This window comes from Sitophilus oryzae, unplaced genomic scaffold, assembly GCF_002938485.1.
Source record: "Sitophilus oryzae breed Bouriz unplaced genomic scaffold, Soryzae_2.0 scaffold_1625_pilon_pilon, whole genome shotgun sequence".
NCBI classification, from domain to species: Eukaryota; Metazoa; Arthropoda; class Insecta; order Coleoptera; family Curculionidae; genus Sitophilus; species Sitophilus oryzae.
The window spans coordinates 2,382,792-2,410,764 of record NW_022146309.1 but is presented as its reverse complement, the minus strand read 5'-3'; the positions used below and the strand labels follow the sequence as shown (position 1 = coordinate 2,410,764).

At 33.3% G+C, this 27,973-nt stretch overlaps 1 protein-coding gene across 1 annotated transcript in view; it reads right to left on the bottom strand.

Moving 5' to 3' along the window:
• LOC115880525 (octopamine receptor beta-1R-like) overlaps positions 1–27,973 on the bottom strand; it is an 83,531-nt gene that overhangs the window by 23,789 nt on the left and 31,769 nt on the right. Inside the window, exon 2 of the mRNA XM_030897742.1 lies at positions 21,987–22,217. Within this exon, the coding sequence (XP_030753602.1) occupies positions 21,987–22,217 (231 nt within the window). The remainder of the gene's footprint in view (positions 1–21,986; positions 22,218–27,973) is intronic.

Below are 27,973 nucleotides of genomic sequence, written 5' to 3'. Positions count from 1 at the left end.
TCAATGTTTCTCATGCCCGTAATTTATTTTAATTTTCATTAAAAGAGCTAAAACCCTACTCTCTAACTAAAATAACTTATAGTACGTTTAAAATAATCATTTTTGTAATTTAATTTCAGCGATACAGCTCATTTGGAACAAGTAGGTACTTCAGTTTCAAAAAAAATAAGAAGGATAGGAAAACAATAACAAACATTCTTCAAAATACAAAATACACTTGAGTCATTCATTGAGTCGATCATTACCACTTTTCATCTCACTAGCTCTACTAGTGAAAAGAAGATTCACTTCGAAAAGGTAATTAGTTAGACCCCTGTATATATATATATATATATATATATATATATATATATATATATATATATATATATATAATATATATATATATATATATATATATATATATATATATATATATATATATATATATATATATATATATATATATATATATATATATATATATATATATATATATATATATACATATCTATACTAATATATAAAACCCTTAAGTGACTGACATACTGATTAATCACGATCCTGCTCAAACCACTCAACGTAAGAAGCTCAATTTTGGCATACAGGTTGATTCTAGGGTGTAGAGGTTCGATAAGAAGGGATTTTTCGAAATTCCAGTTCCAAGAGGGTGAAACCACCCCTCAAATATTACAATATTTTTTATTTAAAAAACGGTCAAGTTTCCGAAAAACGCTTAAACACGTATATTTTATTTTGTTTTTTTTTTACATACTTTAAGATTTTTTAAAAATGTATACAGGGTGTTTCAAAAAATCTGGTCATTGATTAATCACGATCCTGCTTAAAGCGCTTGACGTAAAAAGCTGACTTTTGGAAAACAGATTGACTTTAGGGTGTAGAGGTTCGATACGAAGGGATTTTTCGAAACTTGAATTCTAAGGGGGTGAAACTATCCCTCAAATATTAAAATATTTTTTATTTAAAATCGGTCAGTTTTTCGGAAAAACTCTTAAATACGTATATTTTATTTTGTTTTACATATTTTAAGATTTTTTATAAATTTATACAGAGTGTTTTATAAAATATGACCATTGAGTAATCACGATTCTGCTTAAACTGCTTGACGTTTAAAGCTGATTTTTGGCAAACGGATTGACTGTGGGGTGTAGAGGTTCGATAAGGAGGGGTTTCTCGAATCTCAAATTCCAAGAGGGTGAAAACGCCTCTCAAATATTACAATATTTGTTACTTAAAAAACGGTTAGTCTTTCGGGAAAACGCTTGGACAAGCATAATTTATTTGTTTTTTTACATATTTTGATTGAACATAAGTGTTCCAAAAAGTTGGGTAATTTCCTAACCACGATTATGCTTAAACTGCTTGACGTAAAAAGCTTATTTTTGGCAAACGGATTTTTCGAAAGTCAAATTCCAACGAGATGAAACTACCCCTCAAATATTACCAAGTTATATAATAATATCACCATATTGTTTTTTCTCATGCTGACATAAATGTAAGAAAATTTTATCCAGTCTGTATGTTAATGGAAATTCTTGCTTTGCTTTATCATCACCATTACAAATGATTAATTCGACGCGAACGAAGTCGCTGGTACACGCTAGTATATACAGGGTGAGTTTCCTACAATGTTCTCTATGGGTATCTCGGAAACTACTGGAGATAGAGAGTCCGTTAAATAGGGAAAGAATTGCAGTTTTATGGGGTCATAAATAAGCGCCTTTCAGATTTTTGAAAAAGTTCATGGCTTACTAGATATTTCGAAAAAAACAAATTTTGGCTATTTTAAAAATTGTCCCTAATTCCATTATAACCTATTTTAGACAAAAAGTTTTCAGATAAAAGTTGTAGATATTCACATCCCTAATGAGATTGTGTTCTCCGATTTTTTCTAAAGCCTGTCATTTTTGACATATGACCCAAACATATGTTTTTTTTTAAATGGAAACCATAGTTGGCCATGACTTCATAAACAGCGTCATTTTTTAAGCTTTTCAGGGATATAAGCTATAATATGTTTCTTTCACAAAATTACGTTACGAGTTATAGCCAATTCTTATCTTTCTTGACTAATTTCACTTAGTTAGCCATGGAAATAAGTTCAATCGTCGTTGCTCTCAGAAATATGAAATTGTCATATTGAATCTTTGTGAATTAAAATAAACAAAAATTGTAAATAAGAGTTTTTCAAATGAAGAAAATCGTGTAGGATTATTGGTTCAACTTTTCTTGGCCATACAGTTTCGAGGATACGTTGACCGGTAAACGTTACTTACGTTTTGTAGAGAAAGGTTTTCAAGACATGTTAGAAAAGTTAAATTTATTAATACTCGCCCATTAATAGAGTGGTTCCAAAATGACTTTCATTATGACACACCAACCCCAATCCCCCAAACATACAATGAAAGAAATGTTAAAAATTATTTATATCATAATTATCTAGACTCAGGGATAGAAAGAGGTGGACCAAATTGCATGGGTCTCCTCGGTCACTTGACCTATCCATTTTAGATTTTTTTATGCGGTATGGTTAACAACAAGGTTTACAGAAGAACTTATGAATTAAGAGAGGCACTCGCAGAGTTCTATGTGAATAGCTAGAAATTCAGTTTTAAAAAGATGCATTTATGTACTCAAAACAATTGCGGATTTTTTGAAAATTTTCTAAAATAACTTTATAATATAGATTAATAATATATTTTGTCTTTTTATAAGTGATAAATCATAACAAAATTAGAACACCATTGAAAACCGTTCTCTAAAAAAACGTAAATAACTTTCACTGGTCAACGTATCCTCGAAACTGTATAGCCAAAAAAAGTTGAATCAATAATCCTACACGCTTTTCTTCATTTGAAAAACTCTTATTTAGAATTTTTGTTTATTTTAATTCAAAAAAATTGAATGTGACAATTTCATATTTCTGAGAGCAACGACGATTGAACTTGTTTCCATGGCTAACTAAGTGAAATTAGTCAAGAAAGATAAGAATTGGCTATAACTTAGTAATTTTGTGAAAGAAACATATTATAGCTTATATCGCTGAAAAGCTTAAAAAATGGCGCTTTTTATGAAGTCATGGCCAACTATGGTTTCCATTTAAAAAAAAACATATGTTTGTGTCATATGTCAAAAATGACAGGCTTTAGAAAAAATCGGAGAACGCAAACTCATTAAGAATGTGATTATCTACAACTTTTATCTGAACACTTTTTGTCTAAAATAGATTATAATGGAATTGGGACAATTTTTAAAATAGCCAAAATTTGTTTTTTTTCGAAATATCTAGTAAGCCATGAACTTTTTCAAAAATCTGAAAGGCGCATATTTATGACCCCACAAAACTGCAATTCTTTCCCCATTTAACCGACTCTCTATCTCCAGTAGTTTCCGAGTTGCCCATAGAGAACATCGTAGGAAACTCACCCTGTATATATATAGGCTTAAATAAAACAAGTTTAAAGTTAAACTCCATCATCCTTTACTTATTCAATCTATTGACAGTATTTTCTCAGAACTCCTTATTTGCCTGATTTAATATTTAACTCCATTCTCCCGTATTCTCAGCTTCTTCAGTAAGAAGTTTAGGAGCTCATCATCAGGGTTACCGTGGCAACCTGGAGAGTCTATTATTTTATAGGCAAATAGTCGAAATAATTTTCAAACGTAATGAGACGGAAAGATTGGCGAGATGAAGAATTTTGTTTCATTATTTGACTTTTGTCTGGGAGTGAAATTCTAGGATTTTGGAGAATGGTCGGGATTTAGACATTTTCAAATGTTGCAATTTGAAATATTGAATTATGAATTATTAGTTCCAATGAAAAATTACTGTTTTTATAAAATTAGACAGTTATTAGCAAGTTTTCGGAGATAGAGAACTAACCTCTGTAAAACCGTCTCAGATACTGGCTTTTGTGAAAGACCTCTTTTATAATGAGTTATTTCAACCCAAACTCAAGAAAGGAGGACAAAATAGATCTATAAGACCTTATCACAGTGTCCTTCCGGATTTATCTATATATATATATATATATAAACGGGATTTGGTTTAAGTATTTAATACTCATTTCCAACTACAGCCTATTGCTGCCTTCCCGTTACCCTACGCCACACATCTCGATTTAGAGCGTCATCAGCTTCTAGGTTACGAGCTTCCATTGCTTCCGTAACCGTTCCGTTCCAGGATTTTCTAGGTCTACCTCTCTTTCTTCTGCCCTGGGAGCCCATTGAAAAACTCTTTTGGGCACCTGTTCTCCGGCATACGTAGAACATGTCCAAACCATTTTAAGCTGGATTTTTCGATTCGATCCAGTACTATCTCCTCCGATGCATTCATGATACGCCTGACCTCGATGTTTGTCTTTTTTCCATCCTAGATATACCTGCACTTCTTCTAAGGTAGTCCATTTCAACAACTTGGATTTTGCGCTTCGCGTCTGCACTCAGAGTCCACAGCTCTGAACCATAGCAAAGAACTGACTCCACCAATGTTCTTCCAAGTCTCTTTTTAGTTGTTGCAGATAAGTTTCGGTCCCACCAGAGGCTGTTAAGACATCCAATAACTTGTTTGCTCTTCTGAATTCGGGTTTGTATTTCTTCTTTGCCCAAACCCTCGTTGTTGATAGTAGCACCCAGGTATTTAAATTTGTCTACTTGTTGAATCTGGACGTTATCATTAATGAAGACTTCAAAACGAGCGTTGGAATTGACAGCTAAGTATTCGGTCTTCTTTAGACTAACCTGAAGTCCCCATTTGTTGTATTCTTGATAAAGCCTCTTAGTCATGAACTCTAGATCGTATGAGTCCTGCGCAATCACGAAATTCGTTTGTTCAATTCGACGTAACTTGCTAGATGCATGTTACTTCGGATCTCAAGGAGATACTCCAATGTCGAGTAGGAGTATTTCATCAAAAACTGAGAAATGTCCACTGTTTCATAGGCTCTGCCAGCAAGTTCTATTTCCTACGTCCTCGAAGGCTCATGAGAGCCGCGTGACCACTGGTAATGTATGGCATCCAATGGATGGGTGTTATGCAGCTAACAGGAATAGGGCGAAGGCGAGATTCCGGCGCCTCAAAACCGGTTCTCTCGGCTAAGGATGGGCATCCCTACAGAAAGGCCCCTGGTCCTCCAGGTTGCGGGTTGAGGCATCGGGTTAGCGACCTGTTACTCGGAAAAAAACTTAATTGCTCAAAGAACCCTAAACACGGATTTATCTAATTTGGATAAAAAAAGATAAAAAATTAACAATAAATAATCCAAAAAATTCCTATAGACTGATAAAATACGTTCACTGGGAGCAAATAGTCAGCCAATAATAAAGGAATTATCCATTTTATATCTCGATCTAATGTTTTAATCAATGTGGTATTTTTCCTTTATATCCATTAGATTAAAACAGATGGCCATTGCAGCACAGTCTTTAGAAGAAATTAATTCTCTTAATGTGTTTTCCTTTTTCCGATAATAAATAAATCTCAGGTCGAAAAAAAACGAGAAGAAAGAAATATAATATATTTTGTGATAACAGAACTACCATCAGCTTGGGTATTTCTTATCCTTTCTCATCTTGATTTACTGGCCATATTTCTAGATGTTTTCCTTTCTCGATAACTTGGTCTGCTTTAATTTTTCTATTTATTTTTTCGCGTATAGGGCACAAAAAACTGAAATTATACAGGGTGAGTCTTTTGCAAATATTTTCAGGGCTGGTAGATCTCGATAAAAGGAACATATCTTCTCTTTACCTTTACTCAAATAAGTCCAAAATTTTGATGTAAAAAACGGCGAAAGTGTATATTTTTTTACTAAGTAGATTTATACAGGTACGGACGAAATGTTATTACTCTTCAAAACAGTTAAAACACATGTAGGTGGCGTCCTCTACAAATAGAAGTCATTTTTAAAACAAAATCAAATTTTTCATGTCAAAAAACTGCCAGACACCAATTTTCATCAAAATATCTAAATTAGTTCAGAAATTGTTTGGAAAAAATCGAAATAAAAATGAAACTTTTACACACTGTATATGCGAAACGAAGCATTTTAGGACATAAATCTATACGAACTTTTTACTTATTTTTATCTGCAGAATATGCTATGCCGAAATTTCCAAACCCTGTATATTGAGCTCTTTTATTCAAACGTAATAAAAATGTCTCGTATTTTATGTGAAAATTTGTTAAATTAAACTTACAAAGAGCAGATTTATCCCTCATTAGAATATTTACTTTATTATTTACAAAAAAAATACACAAAACACATATCAAAAAAATAATTAATGTTAGGATAACAAGAACGAAAAAAAAGTCAAAGCTTTTTTCTCCGTAATCCAATTAAGGGTAATTTTTCCGCTGTATTCCCTTTTATTTTGTAGGGATTCCAATTCTTTCCGACCCTTAAATATTTATCCTTCGACCTGCTCCCTTTGCCATTCCTAAATTACTAATAAAGCTAGTTTTAACCCTTTTTAAAGATTAATTTTGTTTATCCTGGAACTAAAAGTGATTTTTACCAGAGAGTTTTATTTTTTGCGTTTTTATAAGAGCTTTTTTTTCGATTATACTGGGTAATCAAATACATACTACTAATATTTCGAATTCAAAGGCCCGAGGACTATTGAAATTATGAAATATCAAAGGTTATTTTATATTTATATATAAACGCTGAAATAATACAATCGAAGCTCGATATATTATGATTTGTACGCGTACGAGTTGATTTCCGTTTTACTTTTAATATAATAATATAAAATTTATAGGAAATATTATTTCGGAATATTTTAGTACTATATTGATTTTACTTTGGTATGTAAATACAAATATGTATAAAAATGTCGATACCTCTGTAGCGGATTCAAACCAAACCAAACTTAAAAACAAAACTTAAAAATGTAAACAAAGCCCAAACCAAACCTTGTGTGATATTATCCAAAGAGGACTCCGTATCACTGAGAGATGGTGTAGGACTGTCGGGCTGAGTATCAACTCAGACAAAACCGCGATAGTGCCATTCACCAGAAGGCGAAGTCTGAAAAACTTGAAAAGAATCCAACTAGATGGAAAGGAAATACTGCCAACACAGGAAGTTAAATACCTGGGAATAACCCTGGACAGTAAACTCCTGTGGAACAGGCATATTAAGAACACTACCAGCAAAGCCATAAAGGCTCTCATGATATGCAGAAGACTGGCCGGAAATAGATGGGGCTGCTTCCCTAACATTTTGCGCTGGATGTATACCATGATAGTAAGACCCATGATTACTTATGGAGCAGTTGCCTGGTACACAAAACTAGAGCAACGGACGGCAAGGCTAAACCTATGCAAAGTCCAGAGACTAACATGCGTTTGCATCACAGGAGCCATGAGAACCTGTCCAACAGCAGCAATGGAGGTCATTCTAGATCTAACACCACTGCACATTGTCATTGGTAGATATGCCAATGCGACATTGATTAGAATGGTCACTAACGGAATTAGTACTGGGAGAATTGTCAGATCAGGGGCTTGGAACACCCTCATAAAGGAAATACCACTCCTGCAACTCCCAGTGGACGATATGCTAAGAACGTACAACTTTGAGAAACATCTCCATGTAGTATTGAGCAATAAAAAGGATTGGAAGAGCGAAACGCTTGCCCAGCAGTTAAAAGACCATACCATAACTTGGTATACTGATGCTTCCAAAACCAATACGGGAACAGGGATCGGAGTGTTTGGGCCGAGAGCTAAATACTCCGAACCAATCGGCACTTACCCTAGTATCCTACAGGCAGAAATCTACGCTATCGAAAGATGCATACAACTTATCTTAGATAGGAACTATCGGAAACAAGAAATAGCCACCTTGTCTGATAGTCAAGCAGCGTTAAAAGCGATCAACTCAGTATCAATCCATTCGAAATTGGTCAAAGAATGCATAGAGAAGCTGAATAAATTAGGCAAAGAAAACAAAGTCCTCCTAACTGGGTGCCTGCTCACCAAGGGATAGAAGGCAATGAAAAAGCAAATAATCTAGCTAGAAAGGAGCGAACACTCCACTAACTGGACCAGAACCGTTCTGCTTTCCAAGTGGTAACCAACTCAAGGCGGAACTCAAGAACTTGGAAGATTCCATCCGCAACCTGGAATGGAAATCTTGCAATGGTCTAAGACACTCGAAGAAGTTTCTGAGGGCTTATGATCAAGAAAAATCATAGATCTTCCTGGGTCTGAGTAAGAACAATCTTCGGATTGTCACGGGGTTTTTAACAGGACACTGTCTCCTCAATGAAAACCTCAGTAGATTGAAACTAAGAAGAAACGGCGAATGCAGATTCTGTGGGGAAGATGGTGAAACACCAGTACACCTCATCACTGAGTGCGCCGAGACGACAACCATTCGTGCCATAAATTTTGGTACGACTGATATTGGAGATGGAGAACTACCCTCTATAAAACCGTCCCAGATACTGGCTTTTGTCAAAGCCCTGGGACTGTATGATGAGTTATGATTCAAGAAAGGAGGACACAATGGATCTGTAAGGTCGAAGTGATTAACCCCCCTCCCACTCATTCTAAATTCTAAATTCTAAAACAAAGCCTTAATTTATAAAAAAACAACCGTGTTGTTCTCTGTAATTTATTATCTACACGTTCGATTTTTTTCCAGTGTACTACTATCGCTTGCAGTTCCTTAACAAGTCTATATTTCAAACTGCATTATGAACTATACGCGTCTCGCAAGTAAAACAGCGCTCAGCGTGCTCTCGGGACCCTTAATGCACCTTCTAACGCTTAGCATCCCCTAGTTAGTAGACCCTGTCACGATGCTCGGGACTAAAGTTTAGGAAGTCGCCCCCCAACAAGGGGGCCGAGTTGGGGGGAAGTCTCCCCATTATTCAAGAGCAAATTGCATCCCTGTAGCGGCAGTTAAGTTGGCAAACATGGCGAAGGGTAGGAAAGGATGTCGGGGTGCACTTTGAAAAGTTTGGAGAAGGTCAGCACATTGACATAATGATGTGTTTAGTTGTTTGTTCAAGGATTTCAGTAAATTTGAGTCAATTATAGGCTTTAGTACAAATTAACGAACTAAATACAGCCAGCAATAAAGTAGATCTTAAAATGAATTTAGCAAAAACTAAGGTAATGTACAGAATTATGGAAACATCCTTTTCTATAGGAGATAGACAAAAACTAATATCGGTGTCTGGAGTTCAATTTTTGTCAAAAACATAATGGTGAAAACCGCATATCGATATCTGTTACCGTTTCGGAGTTACGGGGTATTTTTCAAAAATATGCATTTTTAACAAATCGCTGTAACTTTTTTGCTGTGGAAAATTTTGTATTTTTATGAAAACATTTCCGAAGCACCTTTTTACGTAGAATTTAATGGTTCAAGTATAATTTTTTTAAAATTAATAATTTAAGAATTATCAACAGAAAATTTGATTTTTTATAAGGGACACTCTGTATATTTTTAATTTATTCAAAAGAATTTAAAATTACCTTTCCAAAGATATAACACACTTGATATTTTGCTCCATTCCTCTTCGAGACATAGAGTATAAATATAAAAATTCGCCCGCTTTAAATAAGTAGGCTTTGAACGGCACCGGCTGTAATGCAAAAAAAATCTAGCTGTGAGCATCAATTAAAACGAAAATAATATTTGCTACGAGGGATGCAGAATTTTATAACAATTTAAAATATATTTAACCAACATCAACGCATTTAAACTATATCTAATAACAATAAAAATAAATAGCAAACCAAGACATGAGATTTTGCTACAGGTGTTCGACATATCGACCGTCTTCTGTTATGGACAGACAGACGGGGCAGTTTTTGAACATTTCTCGTGAAATTCATTAACTCAGTAGGGGTGAAAGATACCCTCTCATAACTGCTAAGTATTTTTAATTCTTGTCTAGATTATACGGAAGAATAAGGAACCTTTATTCTTCCGCAAATATATCAATAGGATTAGATCCATGGGCACTAAGTCAGGCGGCCTCGACGGTCAACGGCTGGGATCTTGGTTAGCTATCCAATTAATCTTGAAATTTGCTGATAAGTTCAGCGTTCAGAGGCAGTGCATCGTCTTGCTGGAAAAATATATTTTCGAGTTCCATTAAGGGCATATTATCAATAAGGGGTCCAAAGCCTACTAGTTAAAAGTGGCGAACTTTTAAAAATTCTGTATTTCAAAGGGGATTCTAATGAAATATCAAGTGTGCTATATTTTTGGAATGGTAATTTTAAATTCTTTTCAGCTTTTTAAAAATATAGAGGGTGTCCCAAATAAAAAATCAATTTTTCTGTTGATAACTCTTAAATTATTAATTTTAAAAAAAAATATACCTAAAACATTAAATTCTACGTAAAAAGGTGCTTTGTAAATGTTTTCACAAAAATACAAAATTTTCCATAGTAAAAAAGTTACAGCGATTTGTTAAAAATGCACATTTTTGAAAAACACCCCGTAACTCCGAAACGGTAACAGATATTGATGTGCGGTTTTCACCATCATGTTTTTGATGAAAATTGAGCTCCAGACACTAATATTAGTTTTCGTCTATCTCCTATAGAAAAGGGTGTTTCCATTTAAAAGCGTCGAATATGACCCACCCTGTACATTCAACACAGAACTTAAGTAAAAGTTGGTTTTTAAGTAAAGGTTTTTCAAGTGTTCACCTGCGAGACTCTCGGTACGAGACACGAAAAGTCTCGCGACGAGACCGATAAAAGTCTCGTCTCGTATTGTCCGAGTATGGTCTCGAGTCTCGTCTCGAAAACGAACTAAATCCTTTCATCACTCTTAACACTATATATAGTCACTTTGATATTTGCCGACGTTTCGTACAGAAAATTCCATCACCAGAATATTTTATGCAAAAAAAATAAAAATGCAATACGGCATTTTATTGAGCATCAAATTGCGCAACTTTGCCTCCATTTAACCGATCCTGTATCTTTTATGGTTTCCGAAATCCCAATGATGAGCGTCGAATTCGAGCCACCCTGTATAGGGTGTCCCACTAAGAATAGCTCTGGGCTATATCTCGGAAAGTATTAGCTGTAGGGCCTGCGGAAAAAATATTTTTCACTAAAGAGGCTATGATAAATTGTTGGAAATTATTTCCAAGTTTGTAAAACGGCCGCTAGAGGGCCCAACTCCTATAAAAAATAAGAAAAAGGAGTTTTTACACAATTTTGAATATTTTTTGTTAGAATCATTTTTCCTTATCTGCCAAAATAAAGTGGTGGGACAAAATCTGTTTTTATTTAAATATTGATAACTCCGGACTGGATGATCGGAATCCAACAAATGAGAGCTCGTTTAAAAGAGCGTTTCTTACTCTATATTATTCGGTATAAACAACAATAATAAGCTTTTGAATGTAGCTGCTAGGGGGCGCTCTCTTACAATTTAACAAACATTGCGCGTTTTTTCAAAAAAAAAAAAATAAATGCGATAGTATATTCAATTTTACATGATAGCAAAGAGTAATAAAAGCTTAAAAAGTCAGTGAAAACCGTATCTTGATATCCTCTTTCAAACTGAAGATATTAACAAAATTATAATAAATACCAAAAAATAAGCCCTTAATTACCTTATTGGTTTTATTGTATACTCAAACATATTCAACTCTACAATGCCACTTTATCTAAAGAAGAAAACATTAAACCAATGTGTACACTGGAAACAGTAGAGGAATATACAGGGTGAGACTTAAATAAGTGCAAATATTTTAGGGGTAGTATATTTTGACCCATGTAACACGTAAAAAAAATATTTGACATTTTTTTTGAAAAAAAATTTGTATTTTTATTTTGTTAAAAACCATAATTTGTTGATAATATGGAGACAAAGGTAGCAGATTAAATTAACAAGAAAGAAAACTCAGAAAAAAACAGTCGTTCTCAAAATTTTTGCAAAAAAATTATATTTTTTTGGAAAACGGTAAAGAGAAAATATGTCTCTTTTATCGAGATCTTCCAGGTCTGAAAATATTTGCACTTATTTAAGACCCACCCAGTATATCAGATGTATATTTATACTACGTGGAAAAAAATAAACTTATTTAGTAACACTTTTAAGAAATATTCTCATAATTATAGTTCCGTCAACTTATTCCCGAGGGTTTAAAATAAAATTAAGCCAATTTCACAGGAAACGGGAAGATCGATCTTGGCAAAACAGGATAAAAAGGCGGATAGAAAATAAAAATAGAAAATAGAGCACTCGACAGGATATAGAGCTAAGAGGAATTTGTCTAGCTGTAAATTGGATCTTCCCTTCACATACACACACTCACAAGTATATATTTAGTTTTTTTAAGGAATTTTTGGGATATATCCTCGAGATATCTGTCTGAAAAATATCATTTTCTAGAAATGTCATCTCTTTTCCTAAAAACTAACAGAGAATTGAAGAAAAGTGTGAGTTTTTTTGTTAATTTTTTGTGTAGACTGATTTAACGAACGATATGGAATGATTGAAACCAATTTGTGTGTACTCCAAGTATTAAGTAAGCATTTTCTATTTATTTCAATATCTTATTATTTTTTTTTTCCATAGCAAACTGATTAAAATTGCCTTATATCTATCAAAAATAGTAGACTAAATAGTACTTTAACCTCAAGGATAGATTAAATGATACTTTAACAGCGAGGATAGGTTAAAAACTTTATTTCTTCTCGCCCGTTTTTTAATTGCTTCCATTTTTGAAAATTTTTGTATTCCTTTTCATAAGTTATTCGGGATTTAAATGGAAGTAGTTGGATATGGCGTTTGTGTCGCCTCAGCCTGAATATCTGTTGGTAATTTACTTATTTCGTTTTGAGCCATTTCTGGCTCCAATTCAATCAGCAAACGACACGAAAGAGAATTAAAAAATATTGACTCAAAACTGACAACTAAAGAGACAGCTTTATTTATTTGTCAAATTACATAGAAACCAACGCCAATCCAGCACAATATTTTTTCTACTCGTAATAAATTCCTTGAAATAGTAATTTTTGAATATTTATTAAAACGTAACTATCTATGGAAAAAAATATTGTTTTATACTTTATAAATATTATTTTATCGTCTTTTATAAAAAATAACTATTATTTATTTAGAAATTTAAATATATTGATAAAGAATATATTTTTTTCTCTTTCAGGATATTTTTAACTTTTAGCCAAAAATAAATCTGGCATTATTCCGAAATTTAAATAAACATATCGGTTAGGACTAAATAAAATATGTTTTTAATATACTCACACATTAGCATACAAAAGAAAATGAAGAGAAAAATCGTAACGAGCAAGAATGAAAATATATTCGTTCTAAAAAAATTCGGAGAAAGTGTATAATATTTTTTCGATATTAGAAAGAAGTATTATAACGTTCTATAAGAGATATTTTCATGGTTTATTAAACCTTGTACGCGCTGGGCTGAGCTCCTGAACGAACACAAGCATTTTCAAATGTAAAAAGACATATAGACATTAAAAGTAGTAGAGGGCATACTGATATACTCAATGAAATCTTTATTTTTTTAAAAACAAATAATTTTTAAACCATTTAGAAGTTACATTAGTAGAAGTTAAATATACTCTGCTTTTTTTCTCAGGTAAGATTTCGACAGACGATGACAGAAGAAAAGGAGATGACGTCCCATACCAATCTATTTATTTTACTAAAAAAAGTTTCTAATAATTTTTAAGTTATCTATGGATGGGTTTAAATATAGATCCGTCATGCTTCGTGTCTTGTTGTTTTTAACCAGTTTTATTGGTTTATTTAAAAAATGACAGATCGTATTTCAATTTTATTGGTTTGACGGAACGATGAACGACAAACGGGCGCCGATGCGTATGAACTCGCCTTTAGATTTTTGTAATTTTTGACGCTTGTCAAAGTCTTGCCAAATTATAGGTTATAATTTTGTGTCAACTTTTGTTAAATACCCTGCGTTTTGGAAGATGATGCATTTTAATTCGTATTATTACGTGTGTTTTGTGTCTTTTGAAGTCAAGTGGAGGAAAAATCGAGTGAAAATTAACTGTAGACTCAGAGCACAGTTTATGGTTAATATTCGCTGCCCAGGCAGAAAGTCTTATACACCAATGAAGTTGCTACATCGATAAAGTTTGTATACATTTCGTCGTAGATAAGTGCATCTCGTGTATATGGTAGAAGGATCAAACTAAACACATACTAAAAACTAGAGTGGCTGTAAAATATCGACATCACACGATAGGTAAATAATGGATTTTTAGTACTGCAGAAAAATAATGTCAAAAGGTACTGGTTTAAAAAATTAAGATTATGAGTTAATTAATCAACCTTTAAGGTATAACATTTGGTAGAATGTTATTATTAATAAAATAGTTTGTTTTATTTACCTATGTTGTTTTATTTATTCCTGTGGAATATTGCTAAATTTGTATTTGTACATAAGTTATATTGATAAATATAATCATAAATGCAGGGTAGTTTCATAAAGCTTGAAAGTAAATAATAGTTCTTATTTATATTTTTTTTTGGTATGTAGTGTCTTGTTCTTGTTTGTTTTGTATTAACACATACCGTTTTTATTAAATAAAATAACCTCGATTACATTTTTTCAGTTTTATAGAGTTTTTCACAATATTTTTGAAGTAATCACTTGTCATCTTGTCAATCAAATTTTAAATATTTCCTGCTATGCGTTCCAGTTGTACCAACTTATTTCTTTGTAAAATAAAATAAACTACTTTGAAATTAAAATGACAGACACATCTATCACTGTCAAGGATCTTCTCGTTGGACAGACTATATAATACCTATCGAAAAAAATAATCAGAACAGTAGGTATATCATATCAAACCTATCTTAGACTATATATTATATCATCTATTATGATCTAGACATTCCAGAAGTAAAAACACTAAGTACTGTCCAAAATATTAACTTGTCAAAGGTTATGTTTCTATTTCTGTTAGAAATGATATAAATCTCTACTAATATATAAAATCCTTAAGTGACTGACTCACTGATTAATCACGATCCTGCTCAAACCAGTCAACGTAAGAAGCTCAATTTTGGCATACAGGTTGATTCTAGGGTGTAGAGGTTCAAAAAGAAAGGATTTCTCGAAATTCCAGTTCCAAGGGGGTGAAACCACCCCTCAAATATTACAATATTTTTTATTTAAAAAACGGTCAAGTTTCCGAAAAAACGCTTAAATACGTATATTTTATTTTGTTTTTTTACATATTTTAAGATTTTAAAAATGTACAAGAGCGCCATTTAAATGGATACAAAATGGGAGAGCGCATTTAATATTACAATTCTGTGTTAAAAAGTTTTAAATGAGAACGACCTCCAAAGACTAGTTCAATCTAGTAGCAAAATCTTATAACATGATAATCTCTGCATACGAAACAAAGAGCCTGACTACATCAAAAATACCTATCAGATGCAAGATTGTCGTGGATAACACAATAATACAGCAAGAAATGGCGATATCGAAACAGAAGTAAGACAACAAACAACAAAAGCAATGAGAGTGGCTGGATGTCTGAACGACACCATATTATGGAAAAATAAATACATAGGTGTCGAGGTCAAGTCAAGAATATACAAAGGCTGTCGTCAGACCCATAATGACTTACACCGCAGAAACCAGACCGGATACAGCAAAAACAAAAGATTCTTGGAAACAGGCGAGATGAAAATCCTCCGCAAAATTACAAGTAAAACGCTGCTAAATAGAGAACGAAGCGACAACATAAAGCAAACATGCAAGGTGGATAGCATTAATGAATGGGTATTGAGCAGAAGACGCGAATGGAATGAGCATATAAGCTGAATAGACGAGGGAAGAATAGAAAGGTTAGCTCGAGACAAATCACCACTGGGAAGTATTGTATTGTATTGACTAAGAGTGGGTCCCATGGGGACTCTCCACTGAGGCCGCGAGGGCCTATTGTGGCTCAGTTTCTACACGCTCTAATTTACAAGAGCGTCAAAGTTCACCCTCAAGACCCAGCCTTCTAATATAGGCCGTTATGTCTGAGGGCGATATGTCTCCTAGGTCTGATAGGTCTAGCATGGGTTTGCCAAACATCTCAAACCTGGTCCTGCTCCCAGCGGGGCAGGTACACATAACGTGCTTCATTGTTTCGTCATCTTCCATACAGAGTCGGCATTCGGCGTCTTCCACCAGTCCCGTCCTCTGTAGGTGAGATCTCAGCCGGCAGTGGCCCGTGTACACTGCAGTGAGCACACGCGTTCCATTCCTACCGGCCTTTAGGAGTTCTCCTGTTCTATGTTTGGATGGCCCTGCTAGGATTTTCTTGGCATGTTCCATTCCGGGACTGTCATTCCAGTCCCGGAACGTCGCACTCCTAACCCATTCACAGAGCCTGTCTCTTGCGAGATTTTTAGGAACGCTAAGTGTCAGTTCTGGGCCCACGAATGGCGAGCCTGCACCAATTTTGGCGAGGGAATCAGCACGTTCATTTCCCTCTAGGCCGACATGTCCCGGTATCCATATTAGCGACACTTTGTTCCTATCTCCCAGTATATTGAGTAGTTTCTTACAATGAAGAATCGTCATAGACGTGCTTTTCGTTGCCTCAAGTGCTTTCAGCGCGTCTTGACTATCCGAAAATATGCATATTGTTTTCCCGGTGTATTGCTGTTCTACCAGCAGTTGCACACATGTTTCAATAGCATATAGCTCAGCTTGGAAGAACGTGGTGTGTTTTCCAAGACTGTAGTAGATCTCAGTCTTTGGACTGCTGCAGTAAATTCCTGCTCCAGATCCTTTTTCGTTTTTGGATCCGTCCGTGTACCAACACAGTTCCGCATGTAGTAAACCGTTTCCCGGCTTATCCCACTCGTCCCTATTCGGAAACAGGACGTTGTAGGTGCGCGTCAAGAGTTGGACTGGTGGTGTAAGATCCGAGATCATTCCCAGAATCTCATCCGACTGTAGTTCTTCTACTAGCCGGTTTTGTATGAACATAATTGTTCCTTGGCTTCATCGTGCTATATTTAGAAACCTATATGTAGCCAATCTCGCCTCTCTTTCCAAAAGAATTTGAAGGGGAGGTAGGTCGAGTAGGGTTTCCATAGCTTTTGACGGCGTGGAATGGAAGGCACCAGTCACCGCTAAGCATGCTTGTCGTTGTAGTTTCGACAATTTATTCTTTGCCGTTGTTTGGTTGGCTTTCTGCCACCAGGCAACTGCACCATACGTGATAATAGGTCTGATGGCAGTCACGTATAACCAGTACATATTTTTGGGGTTTAATCCCCAGTTTCTACCACGAATTCGGCGGCATGCCCATAGAGCATAGCAAGCCTTTTTTGATGTTTTTTCCAGATGAGAGGTCCAGCTAAGTTTTTTGTCCAGGTTTAATCCTAGATACTTAACTTCCTCGGCAAACGGAATTGTCTCACCAAGAAGAATGGGCGGTTTCAGTTTGTCTGTTTTCCTTCTTCTGGTGAATGGTATGATCACGGTTTTCTGTGGGTTTACACTTAATTGTTCCAGTGTGCACCAGCCGTGAATTGCATCTAGGACTCCCTGTATTTTTGAGGAGATGTCCTCCTCTTTGTGTCCTTTTACTAGGATTACCAGGTCGTCTGCATATGCTTGTGCTTCAACCTCGTATGCATCGATGATTGCCATCAGGTCGTCCGCTAACAGGGTCCACAGAAGAGGAGAGAGAACTCCTCCTTGCGGGCATCCTCTGCCCGGAACAAACCTAACGTACTCACCACTGAGCGAGGTCGTTGCTACTCGATTTTTGGGCATTTGCTTAATCCATTCAGTTATGGTTGCTTCGACTCCTCGTGCTTTCACAGCGCCTAGGAGCGATTGAGAGGTGACATTGTTGAATGCTCCCTCAATATCTGAGAATATCCCTACCGCAATTTCTTTGCGATCAAAGGTACTCTTAATTTCCCCTACCAAATTGTCGAGGGCCAGTTCTGTTGATTTTCCCTGTTGATAAGCATATTGTCGGACATTCAGGGGATTAGAAGTACGGGAAGACCAAGAAAAAGATGGAGTGATGACCTTACCATCGATTGAAACTGTAGTCATGATGTGAAGAATGAACAGGCAATCTGCCTAATATAAAGCAGGAAGAAGAAGAAGAAGAAGGTTTGGGATTGAATCTGTTTGTGGGGGGGGATTTAGCCGAGAAATCTATATGTTTCAATGTCGGTGGTTTAGATTTAGTCTGACTCGTTCTGATTCAGTATAAAATGCCTACGAAAACGCTGAAAAGGATGCTGGAAAAAGGGGGACTAAAAGTAAACCGATACTGTGAAAATTTTCCTCAACTTTACGAACAAGGAATTTACATTCCGAACGCGGCTTTAGAGAAAGGATTTACTCCATTTTACTTCGTTTTTTTAATAAAGCTCGTATCTGAAAACATATTAGCTGGATAGGGTTTCGATATTTTAATTTCTTGATTAGCTTCGTTTTATTCATTTGAACAATAGTTTGTTATAAGCTTAAAGCTATCTAAAATTCAAAATTTGAAGTTTGTGACACTTCTAGAAGTATCTTTGAGTACCTAAGAGTGAGTCGCTGGCGAAGTTAAAGAATTTTGACTAGAAAAAACTCATAATCCTTGAATTATTGTTGCTACATTCATCTATACTAATATACAGGGTTGTTCACCACATACGACACGGAGTATTGTGGCTAAACGATGATATTTTTACAAATTGTAAGTTTGGGGTTCGTTGAAGGACTATTAGAGCTACAATTTAAAAACATTTTTACAAGATACAGAGTGTCCCAAATAAATAAAAAATATCAAAGTTGTATTTTTTTAAATGGAACACCCTGTATATTATTACATTTTTAGTTTCTACGATTAAAATAAAGGTAAATTTGATTAAGGTTTATTATACTTAAACCTTACCGTTTTTGATATAATTTCAATTTTGTGAAATTGCAGTAAAAATTTTAAAGCTTCATTTCTCCAAGGGTATCAATGTTTTTAATACTAAATATTTAATGAAGTTTATTTATTGATCAGTTATTGTGTTGCAATAATAAAAATAATACTACCTTATACAGAGTGTCTAAAAATTTATTTTATATAATTATTAGCTTCAAACGGCAATAACTTCTTTAATTTAAATGGAATGCCCTGTATATTTTTGGAGAATCAGATGCACAATTAAATTGTCTATCAAATTGTATTATACCATTTTTTACCTATCCCTTCAAGTTTTCGTAGAAAATGCATTTTCTTTTAATTTAGACCTCATTTATCAATATATCCATGGAATATTGACATTTTAGATTGTTTTTAAAGCAACAAATGTACAAAATGTACAGACTAGTAATATTATCGTTTTTAGCAAAACGAAAATATAACACCATTATTTCCGCCCATATACTAATTAATTACATACTTAATTGTGTTCGTTAATAAATTATTATAAATAAATGTGGATTTGAGTCAGAAATCAATATAATAATAAGTTATCAAATTAAAGTCTCTGTTGTTATAAATAAGCATTTATTAAAAAATGAAATATCATTTTAAAGGTGTTACTTTTTATCACACTGTCTAATGCCCATACAAAATTCAGTTTTTAGTATTTGGAGCAATTATTATTAATCAACGCAAACAGTCAGTTAATGTAGTTTGAATACTGGAATCATATTAATTGATCCTCTTTAACAAATATTTAAACAGTTTTTTTTATTTTCTAATGAAATAAACGAATTATATCGACAATATTAGTATCTGTACTCTTTAAAAATTTGGTACATATTTAAAAATAATCTAAAATGTCAATAGTCCATGGGTATATTGATAAATAAGTTCTAAATTACAAGAAAATGCATTTTCTACGGAAACTTAAAGAGATAGGTAAAAAATGGTATAATATAATTTGATAGACAATTAAATTGTGCATCTGATTCTCGTAAAATATAGAGGGTGTTCCATTTAAATTAAACAAGTTATTGCCGCTTGAAGCTAATAATTATTTAAAATAAATTTTAGACACTCTGTATAAGGTAGTATTATTTTTATTATTGCAACACAATAACTGATCAGTAAATAAACTTCAGTAAATATTTAGTATTAAAAACTTTGATACCCTTGGAGAAATGAAGCCTTAAAATTTTTACTGCAATTTCACAAAATTGAAAATATTTCAAAAACGGTAAGGTTTAAGTATAATAAACCTTAATCAAATTTACCTTTATTTTAATCGTAGAAACTAAAAATGTAATAATATACAGGGTGTTCCATTTTAAAAAATACAACTTTGATATTTTTTACTTATTTGGGACACTCTGTATCTTGTAAAATTATTTTTAAATTGTACCTCTAATAGTCCTTCATCGAACCCAAAACTTACAATTTGTAAAAATCTCATCGTTTAGCTACAATACTCCGTGTCGTATGTGGTGAACAACCCTGTATAAAATCCTTAAGTGACTGACTCACTGATTAATCACGATCCTGGTGAAATCACTCAACATAAGAAGCTCAATTTTGGCATACAGGTTGATCCTAGGGTGTAGAAGTTCGATAAGAAGGGATTTCTCGAAATTCCAGTTCCAAGGGGGTGAAACCACCCCTCAAATATTACAATATTTTTTATTTAAAAAACGGTCAAGTTTCCCAAAAAACGCTTAAACACGTATATTTTATTTTGTTTTTTTACATAATTTAAGATTTTTTAAAAATGTATACAGAGTGATTCGAAAAATCTGGTCATTGATTAATCACGATCCTGCTTAAAGCGCTTGACGTTAAAAGCTGATTTTTGGAAAACGGATTGACTTTAGGGTGTAGAGGTTCGACAAGAAGGGATTTTTCGAAACTCGAATTCTAAGGGGGTGAAACTATCCCTCAAATATTTGAATATTTTTTTGTTTAAAAACCGGTGAGTTTTTCGGAAAAACTCTTGAACACGTATATTTTATTTTGTTGTTTTACATATTTTAAGATTTTTAAAAAATTATACAGGGTGTTTCATAAAATATGATCATCGAGTAATCACGATTCTGCTTAAACTGCATGACGTTTAAAGCTGATTTTTGGCAAACGGATTGACTGTGGGGTGTGGAGGTTCGATAAGGAGGGGTTTCTCGAATCTCAAATTTCAAGCGGGTGAAAACGCCCCTCAAATATTACAATAATTGTTATTTAAAAAAAGGCGAGTCTTTCGGGAAAACGCTTGGACACGCATAATATATAAAATTTTATCCAGTTTGTATGTTAAGAGAAATTCTTACTTTGCTTTATCATCACCATTACAAATGATTAATTCGACGCGAATGAAGTCACAGGTAAACGCTAGTATACGAATAAAATCAGAATAGACCGAGACTCAGAGAGAATTTGTTAGGTATGTTTATTAGCATTGAAGAAGAGATAGAATAATCGTAATAAAGTATTTCTTAAAAGTTTGACAATTAATTTAAGCAAATTATTAGATTTCCTCTATTAGTAGTTGGCCATAAATCTCGACTGCGAGATGCTATCTACGCGTGACACGTCGTAAAACATAGAAAATCTATACGCCAGCTTTTACCATACTTCCGCTCACTACCTACCAATCGATAGGAGACTGAAATTACACGTCATAAATTCTCCGGCTGTACTCCTTTCCCCCATACTCCATCTTTTTACCCTCCTCCCCCTCTCACGGTTTGTCTTTAACCCCTTCTCGTTTTCTACCCTTATTCCATCTCTGTCCTTACTATGGCTAAAATACTTGCCCCTTTTATTTTTTTACATATCAGTCTTCATTAAAAAACTATTGAGAAAGTCCTAAAACTATTTAGGACATTGTGAGGAGATGTTCTAGTTTTATAACAGTTAAATAATGATTGATTTAGCTAATTTTATAAAAAAGAACCTTCTGTGTGTAAAGGTGCTCATTCACATACAGTTCGCCTGCAGTTCTAAAACTATACAATTTGAACTGAAGATCTAAACTTTATTAGGCGTTACTTACCATAGAAAAAATGGGAGCCAGCAGGCCAAAAACGCCGAAACAATGATTCCCAGCGTTCTGGCTGCTTTCCTCTCCCTTCTCATCTTGCTGCTGGTTCCTGGATCGGATGCTGAAGCGTTGTTCTTCTCTGCTTCCAGACTTGCGTCCAGGGAATGCCTCAATGTGGTCAATCCTGCTGATATCCCGTTGATTTGGAGGTGCTTGTTGAGTAGGGCTGCTGCCACTTTACTTCTGTAGAGAAAATGAAGAGATGTTAAGAAGAATTTTCGTATATTTTGTTTTTTTTTTGTGTTTTGTGTGATTATGTACAGAATGTCTAGTAAAAGAGAACTTTTTTTGTACTATTTTGTGTATTCTAATAATTATATACTTCTGTTAGAAATGTATTTTTTATATACAGGGTTGTTCACCACATACGACACGGAGTATTGTAGCTAAACGATGAGATTTTTACAAATTGTAAGTTTTGGGTTTGTTGGAGGACTATTAGAGCTACAATTTAAAAATATTTTTACAAGATATAGAGTGTCCCAAATAAAAAATATCAAAGTTGTATTTTTTTAAATGGAACACCCTGTATATTATTACATTTTTGGTTTCTACGATTAAAATAAAGGGAAATTTGATTAAGGTTTCCCGCACTTTCATCTTACCGTTTTGGAAATATTTTCAATTTTGTTAAGCAATTCATTTCTCCAAGGGTATAAAAGTTTTTAATACTAAATATTTACTGTAGTTTATTTATTGATCGGTTATTGTGTTGTAATAATAAAAATTATACTACCTTATACAGAGTATCTAAAATTTTATTTTAAATAATTTCTAGCTTTAAACGGCAATAACTTGTTTAATTTAAATGGAACACCCTGTATATTTTATGAGAATTAGATACACAATTTAATTGTCTATCAAATTGTATTATACCATTTTTTACCTATCTCTTCAAGTTTCCGTAGAAAATGCATTTTCTTGTAATTTAAAACTCATTTATCAATATACCCATGGAATACTGACATTTTAGATTATTTTTAAAGATGTACCAAATTTTTAAAGAATACAGATACTAATATTGTCAATATAGTTTGTTTATTTCATTAAAAAATAAAAAAAACTGTTTAAATATTTGTTAAGGAGGACCAATTAATATGATTCCAATATTCAAACTACATTAATTGACTGTTTGCGTTTATTAATAATAATTGCTCCAAATACTAAAAAACTGAATTTTGTATCTGTATTAGACAGTGTGGTAAAAAGTAACACCTTAAAAATGATATTTCATTTTTTGACCAATGCTTATTTATAACAACAGATATATTCATTTTCATAACTTATTATTATATTGATTTCTGATTCAAATCCACATTTATTTAGAATAATTTATTAACGAACATAATTAAGTATGTAATGAATTAGTATTTGGGCGGAAATAATGGTGGTATATTTAATTAATGGTATACTCTTTTATAAAGAATTAAATAGTTTTCTTTTTGCATACAAATGGGCTAGTAATATTATAATTTTGCTAAAAACGATAATATTACTAGCCTGTACATTTTGTACATTTGTTGCTTTAAAAACAATCTAAAATGTCAATATTCCATGGATATATTGATAAATGAGGTCTAAATTATAAGAAAATGCATTTTCTACGAAAACTTGAAGGGATAGGTAAAAAGTCGTATAATACAATTTCATAGACAATTAAATTCTGCATCTGATTTTCCTAAAATATATAGGGCGTTCCATTTAAATTAAACAAGTTATTGGCGTTTAAATCTAGAAATTATTTAAAATAAATTTTTAGACACTCTGTATGAGGTGGTATTATTTTTATTATTGCAACACAATAACTGATCAATAAATAGACTTCAGTAAATATTTAGTATTAAAAACTCTCATACCCTTGGAGAAATGAAGCCTTAAAAATTTTACTGCAATTTCACAAAAATGAAAACATTTCAAAAACGGTAAGGTTTAAGTGTAATAAACCTTAATCAAATTTACCTTTATTTTAATCGTAGAAACTAAAAATGTAATAATATACAGGGTGTTCCATTTAAAAAAATACAACTTTGATATTTTTTATTTATTTGGGACACTCTGTATCTTGTAAAATTATTTTTAAATTGTACCTCTAATAGTCCTTCAACGAACCCAAAACTTACAATTTGTAAAAATCTAATCATTTAGCTACAAAACTCCGTGTCGTATGTGGTGAACAACCCTGTATAGTATTAATAAAAAATGATCAGACAAGTAACAATTTGAACGGTATCACTGTACAGGGTGTCCCAAAGGTCAGTGTAACCCATTGGGATAGTGAAAATTATAAGACAGACGAAAAAGGTCAAATTACTCTTGAGTTTGGGACACCTTGTATGATATATGTCAAAATATGAAGGTTTAGCATTGATTTAAAGTGTGTGATTGAGGAAATTACAAAAAAGGCATGACCATAAATATTCAAAAAGCACATCTAGCGTACAACAACATGGGAAACTTCATATTTTACAGTCAAAGCATTTAGAAAAAAAAACACTTTTATTTTTATTGGGTCCAACATGAATTTTTTAGCATTTACCATTGAGGATGTATCAAAAAACGGACAATTTTTGAGTAATTAGCATATTTAGCATACAATACAGAAGTACAGTACAGTGTTAACATTTTATTTTGTCTTACTTTTAACAAACTTTAACTTTTTTGAAGTGAACAGCTACCGCCATTACTATATGACATTCAAACAATTTAATTTTTCAAATAGATAGCCACGTGTCTTCTCTATATGTCACAGTGGCTGTGGTAATCACTAAATTTGACGTTTAGGCTATACAATTTTTTTTGTCAGGCAAATTTTTTTTTGTCAGGTAAAACAATGATGTGCAAAAAATCCCCGATCTAGATATTGTGGTTCTCTAGAAACTTCTAATGCACGCTCAGCCTGGGACACCCTGTATATCTATATAGCTCACTCTATATCCCTATATTATATCTATATCTCTGGCTAGAACTACAAAAGTTTGGCTTAAAAAAATACGAAAAAGTCAAAATTTGTCAAATATAAGGACAAAATATAATACAAGTACACCAAAAAAGGGAATTTCTGGACCAGACCTTAACTTTAGTGACCCATTAGGTGTTTGTTGGTAACGAAAAGATCCAACACTGGAACATTTCAACGATTCCGACTTTGCCGATCTCAAAGACGGCGATTTTGCGGATTTGTTGGACTTATTCGACTTTAATGAGCTGGATTTGGTGCGGTGTACCGATGCTGGTACTTCGACGATTTCGTCCAGACCGCTGGAAATGCCGTTGATTTGGAGGTGGTCGTTTAAGAGTGCGCCGGCAACCTTGTTTCTGAAATAGTGTTTAGAGTGTTGTGTATATCTACAGCTACGGAAAAAGTACTACTTAAATTATATAATATGTATAAAAATTAGAAGAGAACGACTTAACCAGAAAGAGATATTTTAATTTAGTATACATAAGAAAAAAATCTTATATTTTAATTTCTTTAATGTTGGATCAAAAAGACACAGTGTTTATGTGTTCAGTCTATCTTTTACTACATTTTACACCGACTGTCTTTTCAATGACAGTGACATTACAAAAACAATAAATACTATTTTATAAGTGTGTTGATGAGGACCCAAAGAAGGGATTATAGTTTCATAGTTGTCGATTTTCGAAAGAAATCAGTACATGTATATTATTTCGTATATTTTTCATTTTATTTATTTTATGGAAAGCACTGTTCATTAAAATGTTGTGTCTTATGTTATATGGCTCTACAATTTCCTGTTTTAGTACCGTTTGTGTCCGGGAAGGGTTCATAGTTTCATAGTTGTCGATTTTCGAAAGAAATCAGTACATGTATATTATTTCGTATATTTTTCATTTTATTGATTTTATGGAAAGCACTGTTCATTAAAATGTCGTATCTTATGTTATAGGGCTCTACAATTTCCTGTTTTGGTACCGTTTGTGGTCCGGGAAGGGTTCATAGTTTCATAGTTGTCGATTTTCGAAAGAAATCAGTACATGTATATTATTTGGTATATTTTTCATTTTATTGATTTTATGGAAAGCACTGTTTATTAAAATGTTGTATCCTATGTTATAGGGCTTGTTTCTCTCTACAATTTCCTGTCTGACAATGTACCGTTTGTGACCAGGAAGGGTTCATAGTTTCATAGATGTCGATTTTCGAAAAAAATCAGAACATGTACATTATTTCGTATATTCTTCATGTTATTGATTTTATAGAAAGCACTGTTCATTAAAATGTTATATCCTATGTTATAGGGCTTGTTTCTCTCTACAATTTCCTGTCTCACAATGTACCGTTTGTGTCCGGGAAGGGTTCATAGTTTCATAGTTTGTCGTTTCGAAATCAGTACATGCATATTATTTCGTATATTTTTCATTTTGCTAAAACCAACCATTTTGCAAACCGCTAAACCGATTTTAACCAAATTTGGCACAAAAATACTGTGGAACCCGAGAATCTGGCCATTAGTTTTTGGTGGGGGTGGGGGGTTGGTAAGGGGGTATGGGAGGGGGTTAAAAATTTAAAAAAATCGTAACTCCAAAATAAGATTAAGATTAGGAATAATATTTGCAACAAAATTTGTAATAACATCAAAATCAGTCAAAGTCGCAGTTTTCGAGATACTAAGATATTTTAGTATGGGCGGCTATACGTGCCTCCTGGCGCCAATTTTTATTTGTTTAATGTTGGATCAAAGGTTGGATCAAATCAAGGCTGGACTCAGTGTTTATGGGTACAATCTATATTTTACTACGTTTCACACTGACTCTATGCTTTTTTTATCCAAAATAAAGTGATGGTTGTCTAGTCCAGGAACCTCAAGTATGAGAACTTTTTGTAAGTTTATCGCTGTTTGCCAGCTTTCCAAATTTATAATGAACTGCACCTGTAAGAACAACATTAATCTTATGTCAAGAAGTTATTTAGTATCTATAGGAAAAATACGACCACACGCAGATATATTCCTAATGAATCACATCATAGTGTTGAACATAAAATGGCTAGTTTAAATTTCTTAGTTCATAGATTACTTAGTTTCCCACTTTCCAACGAAAGATATGAAATAGAAAGAGATTACATTAGGAATGTAGGTGAGTGTAATGGATATTCTCCTTCACTAGTTGATAAATTAATTAGAAAACGTAGGTATAGGTTAATGATTTCTGAAAATTAGATTTTTCAAGTGGGGAAAGATACGTCTAAATATTTTTCGATACCGTTTGATAGAGAGTTATCCCGTGGTCTAAAAGGAATTTTTAAGAATGTCAATTATAAACTTGTGTATATTGCTAATAATAAATTACAACAATTATTAGGTAATCCAAAAGATAAAACACCTCCACTGGAAAGGTCGGGTATTTATGAAATTTTTTGTAAAGATTGTAATCAGAAATATGTTGGGCAAACTAGAAGATCAATATTAACTAGATTTAAGGAACATTTAGCTCAGATAAGATATGGTAGACCGGATAAATCTTGCGTTGCCGAACATATTGTTGATAATGAACATTGTATAGATCTTAATAATTTAAAATTAATTAAACAAGTCTCAAATTACAGGCAATTAGATGCATATGAAAGCATCAGAATTAATAAATGTAAAGATAGTATGAACAGAGTCAACGGTCCAATTCCTTCAAGTTCTTTGTTCTTATTACTCTAGTGGCGGAAATCTAACTATTACGCTCAGTTGGCTCTGACTCGGTTGGCTAGATTTTGCCACGCCCACTCGGTGCCCACTGAGCGAGTATATAAACGCTCAACTTGTAGATTGTACTTTAGTTTATAATCATCTGCTGATGATGCTAACATGGTTAGCGAAACGCGCGTCCAGTGTAAAAGTAAAAGTGTTTTGGTGTATTGTGGTGATTTAGTGTTTTTATTTTGTCAAGAAGTCCTTCTTCGAGACCAGAACTCACTAGGTCTGTTG